The 16,407-nt window shown below is 30.9% G+C and overlaps 2 protein-coding genes across 2 annotated transcripts; both read right to left on the bottom strand.

Annotated features, from left to right (window-relative positions):
* Nucleotides 1-4,749: 4,749 nt before the first annotated feature.
* Nucleotides 4,750-7,517, bottom strand: LOC105254771 (myb-like protein AA). The gene is made up of 2 exons (XM_011263652.1): nt 7,314-7,517; nt 4,750-6,180 (listed from the first exon to the last, which is right to left on the bottom strand). The coding sequence occupies exons 1-2, from the start codon at nt 7,515-7,517 to the stop codon at nt 4,750-4,752; spliced, it is 1,635 nt and encodes a 544-aa protein (XP_011261954.1).
* Nucleotides 7,518-10,263: 2,746 nt separating this feature from the next.
* On the bottom strand, nt 10,264-13,428 carry LOC105254777 (cell wall protein AWA1). Its single transcript, XM_025411705.1, is given in 2 exon segments — nt 10,264-11,953; nt 13,300-13,428. Coding segments are annotated over 2 exon segments (1,506 nt in total). The 3' UTR covers nt 10,264-10,576.
* Between the last annotated feature and the right edge of the window lie 2,979 nt (nt 13,429-16,407).

Below are 16,407 nucleotides of genomic sequence, written 5' to 3'. Positions count from 1 at the left end.
TTATATAATTATATTTTTATAAAATTATTTTCTAAATCTTTTATATATAATTGTGTCCTATTTGCAAAATTTACATTCTAATTAAAATAAAAATATTTATATATAGTATATTTAAAGTATATTATATAAAGTATGAATACAAAAATACATCAAAACAAATTATTAATTATGATTTCTTATGTTTAGAGAATTTGCTAAGGTAATATTTTATTTAAAAAAATCAATGATCGCTAATCTAATCTTACATATGAGATTAATGATCGCCTATCTAAGCTTACCTATTTTAAAATTTTCAAAATTATCTAACAATGAATCATTTTTACTTTAAATGATTAGTGAAAGTAATCCTAACAATACGTGAGACTATACTACAGAAGAGCGTAAAAGATTGCATTGTATATTCATTCATGCTGTTTATTTGATTGAAATCAAATAATGGCGGTTAACCGACAAGTCATCCAAGCGATCGTTTATCACGACAATCGCGTGGTAAAATGTTTCTGAAAATTCATAAACGGAAATTGCTCTCTCTCTCTTTCTCTCTGTCTCATACTTTATTCTGTTACAGACAATGGAGAATAGGATCAAGAGGAATGAAAAGAAGGAGAGAAGGAAACTGCTTTTCTTGCATAGATTTCTGACAAAAATGGTTGATCGATGTAATCGGGAGACACGGAAGGGAAAGGATGGAAAGGAGATCTCGTAACGACTCGCGATCTCTTTGTTGATCTCCCTCTCTCTCTCTTTCTCTCTCCCTCTTTATGCTAAAGTCGAGACGTTCCATCATCCCGAATCGCACAAAGAACCCTTTTCTCCGACATTTTTAGGTATATTCCAAAAAGGAAGAAAAGATTGAGAAAAACCAGGACTTCCTAGGTTGACCATAGATATGGATGGATGGCAATCTTACATACCAATCGTGCGCTGCTCCAACAAATGATTGCCGATGCGGCTGCACTTACGATAAAAATTAACTGCAATTAAAACGGAAAACTTTCTCGATTGGCGTTTATATCGCTTCGGGATAGAAAGGAAGAATGAAAGAAACGTGCGAGAAAAACGAGGAAGTGAAGCGACGATTAAACGAGTGCAACTTCGCTTCTGAAAAGCAACAAATAAAATGCAAATATTTGACCTTTCTGGTTGATCGCTTTCTCGAGTTCAATCGCCGGGTTCGCTTACGATCATCTGTTTATCAAGCGATTTGTTAAATTTTTTATGTTCGCCTGAGTTGACCACACTGCCAGTTGCTTTCGAAATCTTCTCGATTGATTATACGAACATAATATGCAAATAAACATACTAATTTGCATATTTCTCTCTTAAAATGTGACTGGGAAATCAATGTATAATGCAGATACTAAAAAACATTCATTCTCAATTAACAAAGTATGCTTATTTTGAAGATGCTGCATTTAATTAATTAATTTAATTTATTTAATTATTAATTTTTTACTATTATTGTTTACAATTTTTAGAAAGTTAAAGGTTTAAAACTTTCTATTAATACAGAGCTATAAATATAATATACTAAATTTATTATTTAGTTATATAATAATAGTTTATCGACTTATTGAAGAAGAAAACAAATAAAACAAGAAAAAATGTAATAATTTAGTCTCAAAAAATTTAATAAATATAAATATCGTATTTTGCATGTAGCCTTTTGCTCGATTCAAAGGAATAGAGCGAGCTGAACATAGAAAAATACCAAATAAAGAAAATAGCTCTCTCATGCATTTTCTATATAAATTAATCTGAGTATTGTGACATTTTTTTTCGATATAATGTATTTCTCGGGGTCGGGGAATGCAAATAACGCTTGTCATGACGTGTGACGGCTCGTAAACATAAAGAGAAAATAATGCTTCAGTTGCAGTAATGAATGTCCGCGTACACATGCGTGCACACAGGACTTTCTACCATACATTGCCAAAAGCTGCAGCCTCGTTTTCCAGAATTTACATCGACGTACTCTCAGTGAGTCGACCGCGCCTCTCTCGAGCTTTCGGGTCACCGTGTATGTTACCGATCGATATCAAGTCGCTGCGAGAAAGTAACGGGCTTGGTCCATCCGATTTTATTTTAAACCATCGGCATACTTGCGCGCGCACGAGAATGCACAAAATAAAGTAAAACAAAGTGCGAAGCTCTCACTCACCTGCCGCGATGTACGTTCACGCCAGGATTGGCAGTAAGATACATTGCACCCCGCATAAACTACGCAATTTTGTCAAATCTATTGATTCTATTGAAATAATTGGAAGTTGCAAGAGACGAAAAAAAAAATTCGCATTTATCTTGTGAGTTTTAATTTAAAAAGTATCCAAAAATTTTATAGAAAGATATTTTATATGATTTCTGTTAAACATGTTTTAATTTTCTTACAAATAATAAAAAAGAAAACCTAGCTCTCTCTCTTGTGTACAATTCCAAGTTTACAAACTATCAAAAATGTATAAAAATTATATAGAAAGATAATTTGTGTTGGACATTTTTTATAATTTAATTATATTATATTTAAAAAAAAATTTATATATAATTTTTCATTAGTCCCCTAATTTTTAAAGTAAAAAGATTTCTGAAAAATCTCGAGCGCATCTGCAAAAGAAGTGAACGAACAAATATTTATAAATAGCAGTAATAGTTAATGACAGTCGGGTAAATAATAATGTATTAACAATTAATCAACCAAATTTTCTTTTATCTCACTTGCGACTTTTTGTTACGCCGGGCCTGATTCGAATGTACTGATCTTGGGGACTCACTTCTCCTTTCCTTTCGAGGCCGGCACGCCTCGCAGTCGGACGAGCAGCCGGACATTGCCATGATCCGGATCTCTTCCGCTCTCAGATGCCATGACCGTGACTCATGTAATTCCCCTTAAGACGAGAGAAGCGACCAAAATTTCAAACGATCAATTAGCCTCGCCTTAAGAAGATGCGTCCATAGCAGAATTAATTATCAAGTGCAAGATTAATTACAATGATGCCAGTAGAGAAATGCAGTGCGTTGTTCGATGATTTTACAAGATTTCGAGATAAAATTGCAACTATTCATTATGCATTATCGTGATCTGTCTATATATTATAATTATATTTATAATTATATTTCTTTTAATTTTCAACTTTCCACAAATATATCTATTCTTTAATAATAATACTATATTTTTCTTAGTTTTAAATGTGTACCGCTTTAATTCAATAATAATTAATTAAACATAAATATAAATATTTTATAATCTAAATAAATTTATTATTTAGAAAGCTTGCATACTTTTGGTAAGATGTATTAATACCTGCAATATTGCAGATATAAAAATAGGAAATACTTGCTATCATATATGCATTAATTATCAAACGCATAAAGCGTATTATCTTAATGATACGGTTCATTCTTGAAGCCGTCACGTATAAATTTCCGTACCTTAATCCATTAAATTTTCATGTACATCACAGTTTATAATGACATGTGTGTATAATTACTTCGAAAAGAACATTGCAGGAAAAGAAGTCAAGAACCGGTCGCTCATCAAACGAAAGTAAAGTACAAAGATAAACGCGAAAGGAAAACACCGGTCCGTTGTACAACGAAGAGAAAGGAGTACAAACATCAAAGGATGCATAAAGGATCGTTTATTGTACCAGAATGATTATAAAATGAGTATTTAAAATCGCTACGTATACATGTAGGTCGTGAGGCTCACAAATAGATCCGCATTGTCAAGTATAATGCGACATCATGATTTCCCAACTTCAAAAAAAACTTGTCATGCATTCTAAAATACTAACATCGCTTTTGTGAAAAGAAAGCTCTTTTCTTCTTTTACATTTCGTAGATCTTAACATGCATCTCTTATGCTCGCATCGTAATATAAAAATGACATATGCTGCAGAAGAAAGTATCAAACAGGATCGAGAAAGGTGATATAAGTATAATCGTATCAAGTGGCAATCTGTACATCTGCAAGCAAGCCTTTCATTTAGTAACTAATGCGAAAGTAAATCATATAGAACATCGATGTCTATTAAGTTGTCGAGACTTGCAGCTATCAATAATGTTAGACACTCTTTATTTTAAAAATAGATTTGATTTGATAATAAATCAATAGAAATATATGAAATATAAATGTGTATTTTATATATTACCATGTAGTATGTAAAAATTATAATTTAATTCATTTTTTAAAATTTAAAAACAATACAAAATTTATTTTCTTATAGAAACATTTGAGAATATCAAGAAGTTTTTTGCGAAACATCATATATTTTGTAATTTAAAATTTTATAGAAAATTATAAATTGCAAAATGAAATATATAACATACACATACTATTTATATAGAATATTTAAATATTTGCACAGCTTTCTCTATGTCAAAAACTGAGAAACATTTTAAATAAGTAACTTATTATTGTAAAAGGATTAAATACATTTTGATATAAGCTTAAAGATATTTCTGAATTTAATTGAATAATAAAATTTAAATAATTTATTAATAAAATTAACATTTAATATGGAAAAAATGCGACAAGTTATCCTTTCTTATAGAGCGTTTTCGCTGCAGTAAATGATTTGAATATAAATATAAAAAATATTTGTGTGTATATAAATATTTAAAATAATTTTATAGTTATTTATATATATCCTAAAGTAAAACACTGCGTCAATTCTATAACAACAAAATAATTATAACAATATATAGCACCATTTGTTCTATCATTCTATTATATTTGTACATCACACGATATCATTTTTTATATTGTTTATTTCCAAAATTGCCGTCATCTGGAGTAATTGTATCTTGTTGCATCTGCTGTGCCTTATCTAATTCGTAAGTAGAGTATTCATAATTGTAAGATCGAGGAGTCTGCGATACAACAATAAAATCTTTATTCTGATAAGAGCTCGATTGATTATGATCGTTTCTATAATTGTTTATATAATTCTGTTCCTGTTTGTTGCTGGACTGATCATAAGTGTTATCATAATTATCATAGTCATATCTGTGATTTTTTGGTCGACGATCGATCACACGATCGCGATGCTTGTTGCGGCTATCAGATGATGTATGCGTCAACTGTGACACCGGTTTTTGAACATAATGGCCTGAATATCTTATATTTTTATTTGAGGGTTTCTGAAACGGAACATTTTGAAGATTCGTTCGTTCTCCATTGACTTTCGCGGTATCGTCGACATTTATCATGAAAGTTACACCAGTTTTAGTTTTTGCGCCTGAAAGAGTCCTGTATGCTGGCGTATTTGGAGTATAAGCGTCCTGATTCGCGTATGATCCATCATTGGCACTGTTTAAAACGTTTCTATTGTTTTCGTAAGACTGACCGGCTTGCTTCTGCGGCAATAAATTCAGCTGTTCCGTCTGCTGAACCTTGACATACGGCGCAGGCAGCGAGTAATCTTGGCCGACTGGCTGTTCCACCACGTTGATTAGCCTGTACGTCGTCCTCGGTACGAAAATCGGCGGGTCCTTTGCTTGGGCATCAAGTTGATTGTACGGACTTGTTAACTTGTACGTGCTAGATTGCCCGTCGAGATCTCTCAAATTGTTAGATATGTAGTTTCCGTCGTCTACAAATTGGCTTGTCGATGCATCTTGAGTCTCATTCTCGTTCGGTTGTGTAATTTGCTTGTTTTTATTCTGCTTGTCGTTCTCGGCCATCTCGGAGTCTTGCGATGTTTCTTGATAGCCGATGCCTGTCGATGGTGTTGGCGAATAGGAAGCCTGATTAAAATAATGAGGATAGTAATAGGATGGCTGATAATAATAATTCGGATACGGCGGAGATGGATACGACGCAGGATTCACCGCGTATTGTGTAGGATAGGTGACATAGGGTAAGTTGACGTAAGGATACACATTACTGTTGTGCGAGGGATGAGCGGATGCGGGGGAGTTGCTTTTGGAATACGGATCGTAATTAGGATAATATAAGTCTCTTTGCTGGTTGTTGTTATAATTAGAACTGTAAGAATCCTTGGCGTCAATTTTCGGCGCCTCCGGCGTTAATTGTAAAGTTGACTCTGCCTTGGTACCTCGTTTAATTAATTTAGGGCTGTAGGGATAGACGGGATGAATCGGTAGAAATGGCTCGTTGTTAGGATCCTTGATTTCATGTAGTTGGACGAAAATTGTCGGCGACAGCAAGTAGAATAAAATCTATAATTAGATTTATTCATATATTAATTTATAAAATATAATTGCTTAAAAAGAGAGAAAGAGAATTTTATATTGTATTATATATATTATATGTATTAATAAGACATATAATTATTACAATTTTTCTTTATCAATCAATAGAATATTATATAATATTATATAATTATATAAAAATATTATTAAATATTATTATATTAAATATTATGACAATAATTATTAAATATTATAATAAATAATATAATAATTACTGTTAAATAATAAAAAATTATAATTAATGTCATAATATAATTATAAAAAATTTATACAAACTAATAGTGCTATATTTATATACTATTGTTTTCTCAATTAAAATTTCTTTCCTATATTTTCCAGTGTTGAATAATTTTAAATACTTTTGTGATATATTAATTTATACTGCGGATTTACTATATATTCGTAATCCATATTCGTATTTCGTATCTGTATTTCACATTCAAAATAAAAACTTTTAAGTAAAATAAAATAACGATGTTCAAATAAAATAAAAACTTTCGCGACACAAAAATAAAAATTTCATAAATTCCAAATAAAAACTTACAAGCTGTTGAAACTATTCTGAAGTAAAATTCCTTAAAAAAATAGCTTGTAATTAGACCGTACAAAAGAATTAGACGTCAAGTTTAATTGGCACTGTTATTAAAAACGTTGGATTAGTAGCATTAAATAAAATGAAATATTTTCCACTAATTAATGAATTTATTAATTTGTACCAACCAGTCGCACCATCTCCGCTGCAAATCACTTATCGCCGTCGGATGATTACAAAAGCTATGCTTTCTTCCACTATTTAATGGCTATCTCATCCGGCACCTCGCCAACAATTTCGCAGATCAGACCGACACGATGGTTCCACCTTTAATGATGCATCTGCCGACATTGAATTTCTCCTTTATACTCAGTCACCGGAAAAATTGCGGAAACTAGTTTAACATTTCTCTGCTCTATGTGTATAAGTATAGAAGTGATAGTGGATGATCCGGTGGCGCAGTGAAAATATATAGAATGTTGTTCGATCGTCATCAAAAATGGCGAATGATCACTCGATAGTGACATACATTAGATCACGTGTATGTGGAACATTCAAAAAAACAGACCCTTCGTTCGAGCCTGATTATTAGGCAGACCGTAATTGCTAGTCGATTATTAGTCGAAGGAGTCTGCGAATTTATTGAGCAACGTTCTTTTAGTCCGAAAAAGTTCGAATCGATGCTTGGTACTCTAAAGACAGCTGGCCGGAAGACAAAAGGTGATGGTCGTAAAAGATCAAATGGCCTAGGAAATGGAGTGCCCTCCGGCATCTTCAAAGAATCTTTTTATTTTCACTTGAACAACGCCTTTCTCGGTGACGTTCTCGTATCTTTAAAAATGTCAAGACTTGTTTTACTTTCACCTGTGCGTCTGTCTCTCCTACCAACAAATCCTTACTGCGACCACACCTGTGATAATGAGGTGATTGATAGGAGTCTCAGGAAGATTGCGTCGCGGAAATAAATCCGGAAAAAAATTTATCTTTAAATTATTATAAATCATCTTTCTCTTTAATTAAATAAATAAAGAAATGTCGTAGAAGAGCAAAGATTTTGCATTTATAGTTAATATTTTAAATTACAATAACCAAAATAAATGCTTGTTTAAATAAAAACATAGCATTTAATAAAATAATATGATTTTAATAAAATTATTATGTAGAATATATATATATATATATATATATATGTTTTTATAAAATAAATACAATAATATTAATATATATGAAGCACATAACTATATATAAACTTATATATAATTTATTATACAGAAATTTGTTTTATACAAAGTTTCTTTTTTAAAAAAATAATATAAAAGATTAATATCTTCTTATAATATCTTTACAATATTTTTTAATATTATTAAAAATATTTAATAACATTTAATACAAATATTCTATATAATTTTAAATAATTTTATATTAATATATCATCGTTGCACAAACGAGAGAATTTTGAAGAAAAATCTCATGTTAGAAATTCATATTGTATATTTAAAAAATAATGCTTACAGTTTCATACATTGTCATACTTTAATGCCATCTTCTTCTGTAAGATTTTCAATTACCATACTCAAGAAAAAGATTCACGTTATAAGTCGATACGTCACGAAAGTGAATCTGCAAGTTACTTGGCAAGAAAGGAATGTATGATCCATGATCAAGGTAAAAGTACATGATAGGGTCCAACCAGGGAACGCCTTCATGAAGAGTAAGAGCGTACTTTTCCCGCTCTCGCGGCGCCGCGCGAGAAAGAGTGAAGCACAAATATACCGCTCGCAAAACCAGTCGGAAAATAGTGAAACGTGCATTTTCTATATTTGCAAGATATGTACGATCGTATGTCGGGTGGTATCGGTTGTACAATCTGTCCATAAAAGGACCGAGAAATTGCGTGCAACTCTCTCATATCGTCGTGCTCGCGTGCGTAAGTGTTCAGGGTCCACACACGAACATGATACAGAAACTAGGTCAGATGCATATGAAGAAGTAACGTGCGATTACTAAAATCGCTTTCTTGCGTGGGTGTCCGCGTATCTCTGTGATCGTGTAATCAAAAATTCGATTATTGAAAGCAACCAGTATTCTTTTATCGCGCGAAATATTTGATTGATGAATCGTGAGCCTGATATTTCAATAATCGATATCGTTTTATCAATGTAAATTTAAATGAATATAAATAGTGCAATATGCATTGCCATTCACTACAAATCAGAAATAACTTTATGCGTCTAAATCTCTTTTTATAAAATTTAATTTTTTTTATATAAGTATTTATATAAGTATTCTACGTGTTATTTTTTAAAAGTGTATAATTTAAGTTGTATAAAACATCATCCAGTTATATTATTTTAAATAATGTTTTGCGTGTCTTTCATATAGATATATATATTTTTTTTTCGAGAATGATACAAGCATTTTTAAATTTAATAATTTAAATAATTATTTTTAATACACATGCAAACTATATATAATAATAAGATATATTTTTACTAAACATATATGATTGCTGTAGTGCGTATCATATTATTATACTGCACAATATTTTGCTCTTATAGATAATATAATTATTTACACCATTAATAGCATTCAAATAAAAACTGTGATATTGCTGGTTTCTACATTAATCATGTTAACCTGTTTGATAAGTTCGGCCAATTAACGCTCTCGTCGGTCGGCAACCACTTTCTCAAATAAAATAAAGGTTTAGAAAGGTATCTATTCATCCCAATCTGTCCTGGTCTTGAAGTAAAAGTGATCTCGTTCTTCCTCTTCGGGCGAATTTCTGTCATTATTATTTCTCTCACACCTTCGTAGGTTGTGTGGCAAATAAACTTTCATGGTAGTAGAAGCGAAAGAAATAGCACTATCACGATTGCTAGATACATCAATTGATTTCAACATCTTGACAACATAACAATACCTGAACCTATTCAAACGTCCAAACCGTTCAAATATCTTTCGATACGCATTATCTTTCATGCGTTTCGAATCAATTATAGATGAATACAAAATTCGACGCTCGTGTATTTAATTACACCAATTAAAATTATATTAATTATAATAATCATGTTGTTTATTCATACTACGATACAATTTTACTTTTTTAATTTCTTTGACACGGTATGTCTTTATTAAAAAGCAAGAAATTGGAGCAGAATGTGTTACACACGCAATCTGCTAGCGCAAATTAATGACAATATTTTTTACAATTCAAGAAATTTAGATTTACATTTCTTGAGCTTTGAATTGTTGTTCTCTAAATTAATTATTGTTATCGATCCAGTTGCAACAATATGTCGCTGTCATAACTTGAAGAGTTAAAATGGGTTTCTACTGTATTAGAGTTAATTATTTTATTACAAAAAGATATAAAACTAGACAACAAACATCACAATTATCGATAATATAAAAGATACATAACAGAAAGGACTATTTACTAGTATTATAAATATATAATAGTTCGTATTAAATACAATTACGATAGAAGTTTATCTATAAATGTGTGTTGTAAAAGATTTAAATATAAATATATCCAAGCAATTCTTTGGAGAGCCTGGGTTATTATTGCTATCATTATACAATATACATGATTCTCCAATTTATCCTTGAATAGTAAATATTTACTACTATTTCTCATGGCAAGATCTAGTCAGCATAAAATTAAAGCCACTCGATAATTTTAAATTGTGACAATTTTTTGGTGCTTAACTTATTTGTCGCAGAAGCTAAAACACGTACAATATATAATTATAACTTTAAATTATCAAAGCGAATTTAATAACATTAGCATATGCGTGAGTTGCAAAATATAAAGCTACAAAATATAAATTAAACGACTCCATATTTTCCGTTAGAAGACGAATACGAGATCGTGTCATACTTTTCGTTCCCTGCCTCCGCGGTGTCATATGATTTTGCTAGAGCGAGTCTTGAATATCTTGGACTAACACTGGAATAAGCTCCGTGCGATCCCGCAGGTGTTCCGTACGAACCAGAAGGACTTAAATACGTGGGCGTATAAGTGGATGCTCCGGTATAAGTCACGGGGTTGGAATAGCTGTGACTGGGACTCGTGTAGCTCGAGCTATGAGCGGAATAGCCGGAACCAGAGCCAGAATAACCGGAATGGGAAGAACTCGGGGCTGCGTAAATGACGTTAGGACTGGAATAGCTAGAACTGCTGCCGGATGAATGAGACGGCAGATAATTCACGTACGAGGAACTGGACGATCCAGAGTTCGAGTAAGATCCCGAAGAAATTGGCACCTCGTAATTGGAATTATCTGACGAGGAACTCGAAAATCCGGGGTGAGAGCTTGAAGAGCCGTAAGATCCTGAAGAAACCGGTGCGGAATAACTGGATGATGAAGAGCCGGAAGATAATGCGGAAATATCGTGAGAGCCAGAAGTTATCGGAAGGGAATACGTAGGGGATGCTCCGTGAGAGCCGGAAGAACTGCTGAGGGCAGAAATGCCGTGAGAGGATCCAGATTGAGGGAGGCTGTAGCTGGAGGAACCATCGTGCGAGCCGCTGGCGATAATTAAGCCGCCCGTCACGGAATGTAAAGGACTCGAAGGAGCAGATTGAACAGGAAGACTGTAGCTTGACGCGGAACCATGCGACGATCCCAGTACAACCGGAACATTAATGCTGGATCCCCCGTTGTAAGCCGAGAATCCATGAGCTGCGGAAGCGTAAATTGGTGCGGAAGAATACGAACTGGAACCGGAAGTGCTCGCGGCGTCACTACCGCTCTGGGATCCAAAGGTGACGGGGCCAGTCTTCGACGAGATGAGATTGCTTCCTCCACCATTTCCTAAATTGATGCTAGTTACGCTGGGCGCGGAATACGTGCTTTGAGCCGAATGTCCGGCAAGGGAGGCATGAGCACCCTGAAGATTCAATGAGCTGTGGCCTAATCCAGAAGAAAGATATCCAGAACCGAGGCCGGTTGAAGGTAGAGAATATTTGATTCCGTGACCGATAGAGTTGCCTAGGCTTACTCCAGCATGTCCAAGAGAGAAACCACCGGATGATCCTCCTAGATTATAACCGGAACTCACACTCGAAGAAATGGGTGCCGAGTAGGAAGGAGATCCATGCGACGGATAAGCCACCGGAAGACCGCGTTTATTTGGTAGCACTAGACGTTGATACCGCAAATTTTCACTGCCGCAGACGAGAGCCGCAAGCCCCAGAAACACCTACGCAAGTAAAATTAGTATCGTTACTTTTTCACTTTCTAAAAGTGACCCGCTTTCATCTGTTTAATCGGTTTATGTGAAAGTGGAATACAATATTATTAGTCGGTAACCTGATTTATAATCAGATTGCTTAGCTACAAGCGGTTATATTAATTAAGCGACAAATGAATGCTTAATTCTGTCAGTTAAGTACATGAAAATATTAATTATTTAGTTGACTATCTTAATTATACCGCTATACACAATTTTCAACATCTTTAAAAAATCTTATAATATAATGATAATATAAATGATAATATAAATGATAATATAAATTTATATATAATTAATATAAACATATTTATTAATATAAATATTAATATATATAATTATATTTACTAATGTAATCTTATTATCTTAAAAATATCAAAATATTAACTATATTTGAATTATATAAATAATTAAGAAACAAGAATCCTTTGAAAAATAAGCTTCAAAGAAAATGATTAATAATATAGATTGGCTAAAATAAACTACTTATTAAATTTACTAAAATATTTTAATTTAATTTAAATAAACATTTTAATTTAAAACTTAATAGTAAAATATATATTTTTAATTTTTGCAATAAATGATCCTTTTATATTTTCGGAAAAAATCGAATTCAAATTTATTAAAATATAGACGGCAGTCGGAATATATTTTGTATTATTTAAAATATTTAATTATTATAATCTATATTAATATTTTTTAATTGCAGTACTTAATATAGCATTTGAATTGCACTATTTAATATTTGATTTTAATTTTAAGCTGTTCTACCTACACAAAATAGAAATTTAAATGTATCATATTATTGTAATTATTATTTTTATTGGTTAATTTGTAATATTTTATAATAATAAAATTATATATATATATATATAATATATATATATATATATATATATATACCATAATATTTATATTGTAAAATAAATTATTTCTTAAAAAAATAATCTTTTTAATGGAAATTTAATAAAAAACTCAATATGTTGCATTAATTATCATTAATTCAAAATCAAATTAATTATAATATTGCATATAAATGTTATTATATTATTTATATTTTAAAGACTCCAATTAACTTTAATATTTTAATTAACTTTGATTTGACAACTGTCTAAAATTCTGTAAAGAAAAAAGAAATTACACACAACAATTTCAATCAATATTGCTATCATTAACACACCCTACATAAAGACATTAATTTCACATATATGATATGCACAACACACATAAAGGCACAGATAGTAGATATAATTAGTTAATAGATATAATTAAGTATTAAAAGAGAATTAAAAAGAAAAATTTTCCATGGCACTTACAATTGACCGCATGTTTGCAGAAATAGAATTGCTCTCGTTAATATTTCTCTCAATCGGGTGACAGTCGAGTAGTTGAGGGGTATCTCAGTTTCTGATGCCATTGCTACCAAGAAGAAAGCCTTTATACATGGATCCCCTCTTGCACGGCGAAAGAAAGGTCTAGGTGAAGGTAAATCTCCCCATGCTAATATACCGGGAGCAACGTTGCGTTGCATCGTCGGGGCACTGATAGCGGATGACCGGTATAACAAGTGTTTTACAAATTGTATTCTACTTATGATAATAGCGGATCAATATATTAATTCTCATTTCTATTACAATTTTTTTCTTGTTCAATATAAGAAACAACAGCATCCTCTTGAAAAAGTTAACAACCAGCTTGAAAAAGGACGAACAATGCCAGTTGCACGAACATGAAGTCAATCGGAAAAAGATTTATCGCTTCCTCTTCGTAACAGAAATTTCATCCCTGCCTTATTGCCTTTGTCCGCAAAGCGTTTCGAGAAAGTATAAGGAAGGTCAATTACCTTCCTCATGTTGAGGATATTCTCAATTAAGATTTTTTGCTTTTTCATACATAAGAAGGATATCCTCTTAGCGATTATAGATCATATTAAGGCAATATTTAAAGATCAAGAAAATTTCAGTAGACTATGTTAAGCAGTTTTTAATTGTTATATGTTTTCACGAAATCAATAATTTAATTTCAGTGTGATAATAGTTATCATATTGGTATCAAATCATATCGGTATATTTTGTTGCAATCGGTGTAATTAATCATTTATGAGTGAACACTATCTTGCATCGGGAAAAACGCAATTATATTTTCGATTTGCAACTAGATTCCTAATTTATTTTATATTTTTCACTCTTGATTTAGACGCATTAAGCTTTAACAAAAAAAAATATTGTACATCAGAGAAATATTGTATATCACGAATTAGACCGCAATCCCAATTTAATCCTATCACATAAGCTCGAAACGGGTAATTGTATGCATAAATTTTATAAATTATCTTGCTACAAATTATACATGCGAGAAGAAAGCAAAACAATTACTTATATAATCACGAATTTTTAAAAATTTATTATTTCAGTACACCTGGTATATCCGGATGTATACTTCCGAGATATTTACCGTGTCATAAGAAACGTTTCTTCCATACATTGAAATCTACTGAAACGTGCGTGGTTTTTTACATTCACGTCTCATGTAAAATATTTAATATTGACAAAAAAGCACTATTAACCGAATATTCGTCGCATAAAAAAAACAATTATGCTTGTTCTACGCTTATTAAATTTATTTTTTAATAAATGTTTTTCTGTTAAACTTTAATTGACATGTTTTGTTATTTTCCATACAAAAATCAGATTAAACCGAGTGGATTTATTAATTTTATTATTAATCGCAAAAATTAATTAAGATTCAAAGTGATTTACGTGCCTTTTCGCACAAATGAAGCAAAGTAAAATATTTCATAAAATTTTAGTGTTCTAAATTGTTTTATTTTTAACATTTTTATATCTATAACCTATAAATAATATTTAAAAAATATATATCCATAATACCTAAAAAAAGAATTATATTTCTGATTATATCTTACATCTAGAAGTAAAATTTTCACATTTAATTAATTTCGAATTTTTATTAAAAATTATAAGAGTATGAAAAAAATTGCGCCTCTCACTATGTCCTAGATCTAAAATTATAATTTTATTACTTATAATTTAATTAATTTAATTATAATTTTCGGCTTAATTTTTACTTTCAACTAATTTAAAATTTTTATTTTTAATGTAAAATGTGAGAATGAGAGAGAGACAAACATTGTAACGCTAAATATATGTTATATTTTTGTGTTTAACAATTTCTTCTAAATTGTAGGTTTTTTATTCACCTCAGTTAAGAGTTAATCAGAATTAAAATGAGATATGTATTATAAGAGAAGAATACTCGTTATAAGTATTCTCAGAGATCGTGAATAAGAAAAAAAATCGTAACTTATTGAAAGTCGATCATTCGAAAGTGCGCTTAGGTATGGACAAAAAAGCTGCTACACAGTGTTTTTCGTTTTTGTATAATAAACATATCTAGAAATAAAGCCATAAGAAAGTAATTGTTCTTTGAGAAGAAATGTAACTGTAAGAATAAATGTAGCCGTAAGAAGATAATCGCGTTCTTCGATTCATAGCACCTCATAATAATTTATTCGACTCCTCCCAACCTTCAATGCTAAACTGTAGTAATTGAAAATGTTTGATTGACACTTTACTTTCACTCGTGTGATGAAGAAAGAGCATGTTGTTTGTTGTTATTGTCCAATTTAAAAGACAAATTAGTCTTAAAAAAGATGTCGCGATTTGCTTTCAAGATAAAGATATAGGAGTGAAGGAAAAATAAAAGATAAAGGAAATAAGGCAAAGAAATGTCATTTCATAACTACCATTGTTTTACAATAAAATTTGAAATTTATACAATTTTTATATTTATACATCTTGCATAATTTTGATATCGATATAAAATATATATAAAATATATAAAATATATATCGATATCAAAACCATGCAAGAAATGGCATAAAAATAAAAATCTATACATATAAATTTATAGCAATTCATTATATTTGTTAACTAAATGATATCGATACTTAATAATATTTGTAAAACATTAAAATAATATAAAGAGTAATATTCTACGCATTTGTAAACTTAGTACCATATATATTTGTAAATATACTATGAATATTAATTAACATCGCCGATGATCTTATCATAGATAGCTTTATTGAGAGCTATATTGTTTTAGTATGCATAGTTATGCAGTACATAACATAGAATATTTTTAAACATAAGATATTATCTCAGCTTTCATGTGTTGCGAACAATGCATCTGTCACTTTGTTGCTATCTTGATCAAAGCTAAATGTATTATTGAACAAAACACGCATTGAAACGAAGAATATTAGAGCCTCAGATATCATTCTTCGCATCTTGATACTAAGAAGGAAATAATGATAGTATATTATTAAAGAAGATAAGCATGTCAGTGAGATCTGATTTTGTCATTTATCAAGAGATCTAATTAGAATAGTAATACTACTTGGA

The sequence above is a fragment of the Camponotus floridanus genome, unplaced genomic scaffold, assembly GCF_003227725.1.
Source record: "Camponotus floridanus strain SB8 unplaced genomic scaffold, Cflo_v7.5 scaffold42, whole genome shotgun sequence".
NCBI classification, from domain to species: domain Eukaryota; kingdom Metazoa; phylum Arthropoda; class Insecta; order Hymenoptera; family Formicidae; genus Camponotus; species Camponotus floridanus.
This window is presented reverse-complemented; position numbering and strand designations above follow the sequence as displayed.